The 10,733-nt window shown below is 47.2% G+C and overlaps 1 protein-coding gene across 1 annotated transcript; it reads left to right on the top strand.

The window, feature by feature from the left end:
* Positions 1-617: 617 nt before the first annotated feature.
* LOC309680019 (uncharacterized protein) lies at positions 618-1,295 on the top strand (the record flags this gene model as incomplete). Its single annotated transcript, XM_082493504.1, has 1 exon — positions 618-1,295. The coding sequence occupies one exon, from the start codon at positions 618-620 to the stop codon at positions 1,293-1,295; it is 678 nt and encodes a 225-aa protein (XP_082349630.1).
* Positions 1,296-10,733: the final 9,438 nt, after the last annotated feature.

The raw sequence follows: 10,733 nt of genomic DNA, 5'->3' as shown, positions 1-10,733 counted from the left end.
GTGTTTTAATTAAATTACTGGCATCATCCCACTAATAATTCTCCGCATACAGATGTATTTTGAAGCATTCGGTGAATTGTAGCGCTTGCATGAATGCAACACTGATAAAATCGAGACAGTGGCAGCAGCGAGCTCTGCTCCTCCACCGTTCCCCCTCGGTACCTGCAAGCATCCGAGAGCCGACGCTTCCCCCTGCGGCCGCGGAGCTGGGGTACCGGCCGCGGAGCTGGGGTACCGGTGGGGACGGTGATGATGCTGTGCAGTGCATGAGCGCCAGATGTGTTTGCATATGTAAGTAAGAGGTGTACAGCTGAGCACCTGATCTCACTGAAACGGTAAGAATCGAGATACTGGACTGGTTTTACTGCAGGTAACCTACAGTCCAGCGCTGACCTTTGCCGGGGGTGCCCCCGCCGCGGCCTTTCAGCCCTCGCCCCCAGCTCCGCTCCCGGCCGTGCACCCCCCACACCCCCGGCGCCGCCTTTGACCCCTCGGTATTTGGGTTTGCCAACCCAAAGCGACGTCCTGACCCGCCCGCGACCCCAAACAACCCCAAAACGGGGCGGGGGGAGAGGGTTTAGAGGGGTAGCGGCGGGCCCAGGAGCGCAGCGGGGGCCATGGGGGAAGCGGACCCGGGGGAGGCGCGGCGGGCGGCGGGCAGCCCGGACGCGGCGGAGCCGCTGCAGAAACCTCCTTACTCCTACGTGGCGTTGATCGCCATGGCCATCCGGGCCAGCCCCGAGCAGCGGCTGCCCCTCAGCGGCATCTACGCCTACATCGCGGGGCGCTTCCCCTACTACCGCGGCGGCCCCAAGGGGTGGCAGAACAGCGTCCGCCACAACCTCAGCCTCAACCCCTGCTTCCGCCGCTTGCCCCGCCGCCCCGGCCCCGCCGCTCCCCGCCGCGGCGGCGACTGGGCTTTGGACCCCGCTTTCCAGGACATGTTCCCGGGGGGCGACTACCGACACCGCCGCCGACCGCGCCGCCCGCCGCCGCCGCCTCCCGCCGCGCCGCCCGCCGCCGCCGCCCCCGCCCCCGCGCCCTGGCCGCTGCCTCCGCCGCCGCTGCCCGGCGGTCCCCCGCACGGTGCCTGGCAGCTGCCGCTGCCCCTTGGGTGTCGCTGCCCCGAGCTGCCCGGTTGGGGACCCCCCGCCTTCCTGGGGGCGCCCGCCTGGCCCGTTCCCGGCGGCGGCGTCGGGGGGGCGAGGGCGGCTCTGCGCCCGGGCGAGCGGGATCTGGGGGTGACCTGCGAGTGGGGGGCGAAGCTGCCGCCTTCCTCCTCCTCCTTTAAATAAAGTCCCCGAGGGGAGATGCGGTGCCGCGGGACGGGCGCTCGTCTGCTGGGCAGAGCTCGAGGCGTTGCGGGGCGCGTCTGCATCTCGGCTGAATTCCTGAGAAAGCGACTTAAAAGCGCTGAGCTGTGGGGAATGCCTGAAAGGAAGATTGATCTGAAAAGTTCCTGTTGCAGTGACTTGAGATGTGCCACCTTGTTCCGACCCTCTGGGCTGCGAGGAGCGTGACTCGTGATCCTGCACTGCTTTATCCGTTTGGATTTGGGGACGGGGGGGGGTTACGGTCCTGTTGTTTGAACCTTCAGGCGAGGCTGAAGGGGCTGCAGAGCTTGCGCTGATCGGGATCTTGTCTTCTCGGGTCTGAAAGTACATGAAAAGTCGTGCAGATGCTCATCCTTGCAAAAGTGAAACTTGGTCTGCGCAGGGAAATTACTTTTTCAAGTGTCCTTAAACTCATCTTGGAGCTTTTTTTTCAAGGTTTGTGAAAAAGAAATATATGTAGTTTTGGAAAGGGGGGGTGGGGGGAACACAAACAAAAACCAACAACAAAACACTCCAAAGATCTTTGGAGAAATACCCGTAATCCTGTGGGTTTGTATTTAAAGTGAATCTATATGGGATTTTTCATACAGTGAAGGATTATTTTATATTGTTGCTTGCTATACGTGTTTGCATATGTTCGTTGTTAACGTTTCTTATAAATGATGCTGTAATTGCTATGTAAGGGTCTTTTCCCCTTTTAATTTTAGAGGGAGTACTTTCTATGCTTTTCCCTCAGAATAAGGATTCAGAGACAAAATATACTTCTAATAAGAGCTGTGTTTACGGGAGAAAAGAGCTCAAATACTGTTAGGTGAAGAGCAGCACTTGTATGTTATATTTTATGACTTGTTTAATAAATAGTACTTTCTGAGAGTTGTGGCTTCAGAAAGTACTTAAACTATTTTGATGCTTTCTTGATGATCCTTGAAAGAAGGTGGAACTTTAATCCAGTTTTATAGTTGTTACTTGTTATACTTACAGATACTGAATGTAATCTTAAAATTCTAGCAATATGATGCAAACAATGCTGGAAATACTATTAGATTTAGCAGGGGCAACAAATTTACGGTTGTTCTTGCAGGATGCCAACATATTCAAGAGCAGTTTTATGATTTTTTCAGGTTGCTTTTTGTTTTGTTTTGGTCTCATTTTTCATGTAGCTCCTGATAATTTTGAACACTAAGCCACTTGCTATAGTTTGAAAAACTGTATTTGAGCTTTGGTTATAAAATCAGTTCAGTGCCCAAAGTGGAATTACAAGTCCATAAGAATTATTGCATTTTGAACCTGGTGGTAAGTCTGTATGTAATTGAAACAAATTGTTCTGGGGGTTTTGTTTTAAATAATACATGGTTCTGTTCTGGTTTTGGCAAAGTTCTTTAGTTCCTGCTGCAGTTTAGAGCATCTGTGAATAATACATGTATGTGAAACTACAGCTGCTGAATTTGGTGTATCAAGTTTGACTCTACTCCCATTAATTCCACTGTGCACGGAATTATGAAAATAGGACGTGTTTCTGAAAGTCTGCATTTCTCTATGTGTGCTTCTCACAGATTTTTTTATCAGCTAAGCACCATATGCAGGTTATTGAATCTGATGATCTTTCAGTTGATATTTGTCTTTTCTGTAAAACAGACCTTACTCTTTGGAGTTTGAAAGAGTAATAACTCTTTTCTTCTTAAGGACTCCCATTTTATTCTAAAATATTGAATATGGAGGTGTGCATATGAAGAACAAATCAATCTATGATGTTGGATAATCATTTTGGTTCAAATAAAATCGCCTTCAGGGCATGGCATAGCTGGAGTTAGTACAAACAGACCCAGTATTTCTTCTTTTGGTATTTCTTTTTCCTCTTCCATTGTAGGTAGTGCATAAAGAGTGAAAATGTCCACAGCCACACATGAAATTTATTGTGCGCTCATACATTAACTATTTGCCCAGGTATTAAATAATTGTTTGCTTATGCATCAACTAACTTTGTGCTCATGCATGCACCAGTTGTGTGCTCATGCCTGAATTTTTACCTCATGCATGGACTCATTATGCCTTCAGGCATAAACTAATTGCTTGTGTGTAAACAAATAGTGCCGCCCTGCTTTCCGAGTAGGTGTAGCCAGTGTTAGTAAGATGGACCTGGACTCTGATAATATCTTCTTTCTCCTCTATTGTGTAGATAACTTGTGAAGAGTGAAAGTGTCTGCTTTGGTGTGTGTGTGTGCGCTTTCTCACACGGGTCTCCAGAGCTAGAAGCAGAGGGAAATCAAGTCTTGGAGGAGACTTGCTGAGGGTTTTCTCTCTGGCCTTAGCTGTAGTCCTGCCTTGACAGGCCCCATTGCTCCCTCGCTCCATTACACCCCATTCCCACAAAGAACGGGATTTTCTGGTTTTCTCTTCCCCAGGTGAAGCTCCAGTGCATGGGTCTCCTCAGAAACCCCGTGGTGGGCCGCAGCCCTGCATGCCAGGAGGCTCTGTTGCAGGCAAAACACTCTTGGCTCAGGGAGTTTTTCCACAATTGAATTTATTCTCAGTTAGTACAACTTCTGCTCACTGATTTACATACTGGAGGAAAAAAAAAAAGGATAAACAATCATCCACTTAGGGAAATGCCTTTCCTCCCCCTTCCACAGGCACAGTTTCAGCAGACACCTATATTTCTCCTTCCTAGCCCCAATTCCCTTGTTTTCACCCAGAGTTGGGCTCAATCCATCCCAATTGCTCTGGGGGGTGAGGCATTGGTTATGGGCATAAGGATTTCTGTGTGCCGCTCTTGGGCCTTCTCAATGGTTTTCTGTCACCTGTGGGCTGCAGGCTGCCTGGGTCATCTTAATTGCGCTAATTGTGCCCTCCTGTGTGCCAATGCAGTACAGGCCCAGTGCAGGCTGCAAAGCCAGGGCCTGAGAGGGGGATTTTTTGAGAAGGCTTCTCTGGTGTATTTTTTTGTGCATGTGGAAAACCCTCTCTTGAGGGCAACAGCTGCCCCACTTTCTCAAGGGCCAGTTAATAATTTTTATCAGGTAACTTCATGTTACCCAAAAGTCTAGGGACAGCTGGGGGGGCGGCAGGGCCCTCCCCTCAGCCTGCCGTGTGCTGGTGAGCACAGGCAGCTGCAGCTCATTATTGCTAATGAGGGCCAGAGCTTCTTTACAGGCACTGCCAATATCAGAGCGTAATGGTGGGGTTGAGAGGCTCTCCCCGTGCTGGGGAGCCCACCCCTGCCCATGGGTCCCCTCAAGCTCTTGGGTTTTGTCGAAGTTGTGTGCCTCTGTGTGGAAACAAGACCCGAACCAGGGATCGGTTTTGGAGCAAAGCGGCGGTTGCCTGACAGGGAATGGACTGGGGTAAGTGACAGAAATTCCTGACTTCCATACTGGTCTGTTCTGTGACTCAGCGCCCTCACACCGAGCTGTGTGAGGTGAGGGGAGCGCTCAGCCTTCTCCTTTGTGGGTGCTGTCTTGTGAACTCCTACTAAATCCATAGATAAGGCTCCTTTCATGTGTCCTTAAGTAAAGATTTTTCCTGCTGCCAATATTCCCCTTGAAAATAAGAGATTATATGGAGTGTATGAAGGGAATTTTATAGGCCGAAGAAAACAGTCCAGGTGGTTTTCTGGGGGCCTGTGTGCCCATGGCTCGTAAGGCACTTGGCAGTGTTGACTTTACATGGTTTAGAGGGAGGTATTTGTTACCAATTTCTGTTCAGTGTGTGCTGTGGTGGCAGCTGCAGGCCTCAGTCCTGGGCCAGGGCCCAGCTGAGATGGGCAGAACAAAAAGATGGTTTATATTTACAACCGTTTACAGCAACTTACAACTAAGCAAACACCTCACTGTAGGCGTTGTCCAGCTCGTGTAATTCTGCGTGTAGCAAGACATAGACATGTCATACTCAAAAGTGGACTTTGTTGTTTTTTGTGGCTTTTTTTTTGTTTGTTGTTATTTCCTGTTTTAATTTTCAGATGACTCTGTGACTTTAGTGTCTGAGGCATCCATTCTCACACAGGAGATGAGGGAGGAGCACAGTGGAAATTATTAGCTATGTCTGGTCCAAGGTTTTCAAAACTAGTGAATTTGGGTCCTGGACATGTGATACTCTCAAGATTTTTGAATATCGGGCATTTAGAAATATTTCAGTTTGGACTTCTGCAGTTGAACTGAAATTTGTAGCTAATTTATTATTAATCCTCTATCTTTGCTGATTTAGTAGTCAGAAGTTCTTTTGTACGTCTGAAATCCTTCAAAGACTGTCTTATCCTTCATCTTTGTGTGTAGTTCTCTCAGTAAATGATCTTCACAATTAATTTTGGCTTTTAAAGGGCTGGGGGAGGGAGGTGTTCTTGATGTTTGGAGGTGGGGTATTTTGGTTTGGTTTGGTTTTTCTGTTAAGTCTTCAGGACTTCTGAAGTGAAGCAGTTCTAGTTTTTAACTTTTCTGGATGTATTTAATTATAACTGTAGTTTCCTGACAGACTTCTGTGTAATTGTCTTCACAGCTACAGCGTTCAGGCCCCTGGCATTTCTATCAAAAAAATGATTACTGTCTAGAAAAGGAAATTGTGGTCAATACATGAGCTTCTGTTTTATTCAACAACTGCAGTAGAGACACTAGAAATGACATTTCAAGCAAGCTTTATATAATTACAAAGACATAGCAAGAGCTCTGGTTATATGTTAGTTTTCTGAAGAACAGGAAATAGATATGGATTGGGCTAAATCCTGAAAGAGAATACTGTGTATTAGAAACTGGACTTCCAACTCCTAAGATAAATTTTCTTTCCTGATCTTTGGGCACCACTTGTTGCAAAGACAGATTTCTTGGAATTCAGTGGTAAAGGTCTGAAGGGATGGTGGCAGTGCAGGGGAAGAGCTACTTGAAGTGTCATTGTATCTGTGAGGCTCTGGTCACACAGTAGCTCTGCTGCGGGATCGTGAGGCAGGCAAAACTGAATTCAGTGGCGTGCTAGTGCCTTTGTGCATTGGATAGAAAGTTGTATGTGATGCATGAAATGCTGAATGTCTGGTAGGCAGCAGAGGCTGTGAAACAGAACACAGTCTATCAGGAAAAGCATAAGAAAGTTGTCTGAAATTTCCAGTTAAATCTTATTTTAAGATTAATATTGTGAACAAATGGGCACAGTTCTGTGCATCAAGAAATACTTAATAATGTTGTTAAATTATGCAAGGTAATTATAGATGCAGGAATTTTATGTCTGCTCAGCCCTTGATTTTCATCTCTCTAAAAAAAATAAACAGGTGTATCAAGCTTTCGAGGACCCATAGAAAAGCAAAGAGCTTTGTCTTCTCTCTCCAGTGGGTTCATGTGTCATGGTGGCCCTTCACTACCTTTAGCAGCCTGTTTAAATTGGTAAGAGTGATTTATTTGCCAGCACTGATTGATTTCACAGCTTTTCCATTTGTGATTGCCACTAGGTGGTGCGTTTGTGCCAGCACACCAACGTTAGGGGTCGTTACTAATGAGGCTGAAATGGGTTTTTAGTGAAAGACCTATGCATCTCCATCCCTTCTGGAAAATGAAACAATAAATACACATTGGAGCAATGTCAAAGGGAGATTCTAAAAGTCTGCAAATGGAGATGGGAATGCAACTGCCATTTTCACCTGCAGTGGTTTCTCCTGCTCACCCCCTCTCAGCAGTGTTCCCCGTCATGCTGGGCTCGATTAATTTTTCGTAAGGTGGTGGAGCCTATGGGAAGGTCCAATCAGGTGTAGGTGGAATTTATTGTATTTCTTGTAAGAATAGTAGAAATGCACACAAAATATCCGTGGTCCAAGTATTTGGATTGCAGACCACGTTGTAAGGGACCTTGTTCTTCCTCCTCTCGTGCTCCTTATTGCACCTGATTGTCTTTTTTTTTTGAGCAGGTTTGGATAATGAGCCACAGACCCAATAGCAAATAGTTAGGTCTCTTACAAGGGTATGTTGATGTGAGTGCCGTGGAAGAGTTAATCATCTCTTCTAGCTGTCTGCCTTCTCCAGAGGCTCCTTCCATTGTCAGCAGAGATGGTCTCTTCCAAGGAATGATTCAGAGCATTTAGATGAAGGTCCTGCCCTGAATCACTGCTTGTAGGAGCTTCTCTCTTCATCGGTTATTTAAAAAGACAAAGCAAAATACCTAAGAGCCTAGGAAGGCTATCTGGCTAGCTCTGCCAACAAAGGGAGGTGCTGGGAATCCCCCTCAGTCTCATTCAGGCACTCTCATGCACCACCACCCCCCCTCCCTGCCTTACTTCTGTGGCTGGAACACAAAACTGCAGTATTGGCTGCATTTAAACCAAGGGGATTGTTTGTGGTTTGCATGGCTTTTTTCGCAGCTCAGAAGTCCTGGGGCCTCTCCTGTGTTTTGCACCCCTCTAACAGCAGGGGGTCTTATTGCTAAGCCTCTCTCTTTCGGGTTTGTGAGGACATTTACAAAACTTGACCTCTGCTTATTTTTTTTAAAGTTACAGCCTTGGGTCAACATTCTTATAGGTTCTATAAATAAACCACAGCACAGCATATCCCTTTGCAAGCAATACAGAGGCTTTGAAAATGACTGAGGAAATATTGCATTCCCCTTTCCCACCAGCAGATATCAGACTGTTTAATTCTTTTCCATTGTGTTGCCTCACATCTGTCTTCACTCCTTCCCCTTTTGGTTTTAGCAATTAAAAGATTGGTTTTATGTATTACTAACCGTAGAAAAGAAGGACGTTTCACCTGCGCACAGTGGTGAATTAGTACAAGTTTAAAAGACTCTTGACAAAATACAAACTAGTACAGTGTAGGAGAGATGCTGTGCTGATATCCCATCGTGTTAAGGCCTATAACTGATCCTGAGCTGTCACTATAGGATGTACTAGGTCATTTTGTGGCTTCATATTGTGAACTGTTACCCACTATGGCTCAGGTTGTGCATGCTTATCCCACCTGCGTTCACTTTAAATTTTGAGCCCTGGTCCCCAGAAGCACTAGTCAAGCTGCGTTTTGTGTTTGGCTTTTTCCCTTGCTTTCATCATCACCAGGATTCCTGTCACATTGCTGCTTTTCCTTTTGTTTTATCCAGTTAGTTGGCTGACATAAAAATAGATGTGGTTACATGCAGAGATAAAGTTGGAAATCCTTTACGTGAAATGGAAGCCAGAGTGTTTGCTTGCTTGTCAGGGGTTTGCCTGGCCTTTCTGTCCCCTGCTAGTGTTTTTGCCCCTAACTGTTGCTTCCTCATCTCCACCCTTTTAATCTCTCGGCATTATGTAGAAGACTGAAAAGATAAGGGTGTGAGCAATGAAGACTGCTGCAAAATAGAAACCTTTCTGTGAGAAGCTGCCAACAGAGGGTGAGTTGGGAGAGCTGTGAATGCTGAGGGCTGTAGACAAGCTGATCCACTGTCCTTCTTCAGTAGACAGATGGGACTGGAACATCTTTCTTATGAGGAAAGGCTGAGGGAGTTGGGTCTTCTTAGTCTGAAGAAGAGAAGACTGAGGGGGGATCTTATCAATGCTTATAAATACTTAAAGGGAGGGTGCCAGGGGGATGGGAACAGTATTTTTTCAGTGGTGCCCAGTGATAGAACAAGAGAAAATGGGCACAAACTTGAGCATAGGAAGTTCCATCTAAACATGAGGAGGAACTTCTTTACTTTGAGTGTGGCAGAGAACTGGCACAGGCTGCCCAGAGAGGTGGTGGAGTCTCCCGCTCTGGAGCCCTTCCAAACCCACCTGGACACCATCCTGTGCAACTGCTGTAGGTGCCCCTGCTGTGGCAGGGGGGTTGGACTAGATGATCTCCAGAAGTTCCTTCCAATCCCTATCATTCTGTGACTTGGAATCCTTATTCCTTAAACAGGTTATATACGGGTGTAAAAATGGTGCTAAGTGCTGTTTGTATGCAGCAGGTCGTAGATAAAGCTCAAATAGTCTGTAGAATGGTTGTCAGTAGATATCTGAAGATGCAAATCTGAATCTTGGTGATAAGGGGGATATGTACTTTTCCTTGAAGTTTAGAGCATAAAAAGGATGCAGAGCTGCCTGTAGAGTAGTGTCTGTTTTGATCTGTTCGTTTTACTCCGTTGCGCCCAGCCATCCCCACCAGCAAAGCCTCCTAAAGCAGAGAGCGCAGTAATGGGACCTCTTTGCCCTCAGTCCTGCCTTTTCCACCACACAGGAGTGGACAGCCTGTGCTAGGACTCATGTTGATAGTGAAGCGTAGCAGGCACTCCAGGAATCTCTGACACCTGCGGGTTTAATCTGGCTCTCTTGATATCAACTGCACTCCCGCCTCTCCCCCCAAGACCAGCAGAGTCTAGTGAGACGTGTTTCCCTTCATGCTGCAGGATTTCCCCTCCCTCAGTGGCTCTCTCGCCATGCAACTCCGTAACCGGTTTCCCGTCAAGAGCAAGTACAGCGTTTCTCACCCAGAACGTGGCCTGTGGTGAGGGGGTGGGGTGTGTGTTGGGGGAGCTGTTGCCGCTGCAGTTTCGTGCCTCAATCTGTATTCTCTCTTCTCTGCATGGCTTCCTGTTTTTTCACACCACTGCTCTTTGAAACAACAAGCTGCAAGCAGCAAGGAGGACAGGGGGTGGAGGTTAGTAGGCTGGAAGAAGCCTCTGGCGACACCTGCAAAAGGTCTGGATGCAGGCTCTGGAAAAGGCGCTGCGTGCTTATGTATTCCTCCGGGTGTGATCCTGTCATTGCGTACAGAAGCGGCTCTCTGAGGAGGTGGTGCTGCGGTATGCCTGTGCTCTGCAGAAATGCGTTGCTCAGTGCTGCGCGATTGCAGCAGAGCTGTCCATTAATGTTCCCCTTTGGCAGTTGTCTTCCTCAGCTGCTCTTGAATGGACAAAACGAGAATTTGCCCTATACTTAGGCATCTTGTGATAATCAGTCAGATGTAGTCAGTGTCAGAATAAAGCTGAAAGATGAACCACCAGTGCTGATTCCTGCAGAATTTGGGATTTTATGCTTTAAAAAGACTTCATGCAGTCCAGGTTGGCTTAGTGTGTGAAATGAGCGAGCATCTGGTTTGAAGTGCCACAGTTATGAGTTGCTCCCCCTTTCCCTGACCTTGGGCAGCTGGCAGCATGTGCAAAGCCTGGATGATAGTGAACTGCTCAGAGGAGTGATTCCCAAATCATGAGCCAGACAGCAATTGCTAACTGTCCACAAAAAACTCAAAATTCTTGAGAGCTGTGACTTCTGGTTTTCAGATGCCTGACAGCATTTGTAGAAAACAAAGAAGTTGCATTAGGAACTCTGCTGTCAGTGTAATTCCTGTATTTACTCCTGTTTTCTCCCCTCTGTTTTGAGAGGGGGAATTGTTCTGTTTGATCATCAGTAAAAGGCAAAATGTGAAGAAAGCTATTTCTTGGATATCATTGGGATGAGGGAGCTGCACCATAAGGTGTTCT

This window comes from Vanellus vanellus (genome assembly GCF_965231255.1).
Source record: "Vanellus vanellus genome assembly, chromosome: 20".
NCBI lineage: Eukaryota > Metazoa > Chordata > Aves > Charadriiformes > Charadriidae > Vanellus > Vanellus vanellus.
The sequence above is the reverse complement of the archived record's forward strand: the minus strand, read 5'-3'. Positions and strand labels throughout refer to the sequence as shown.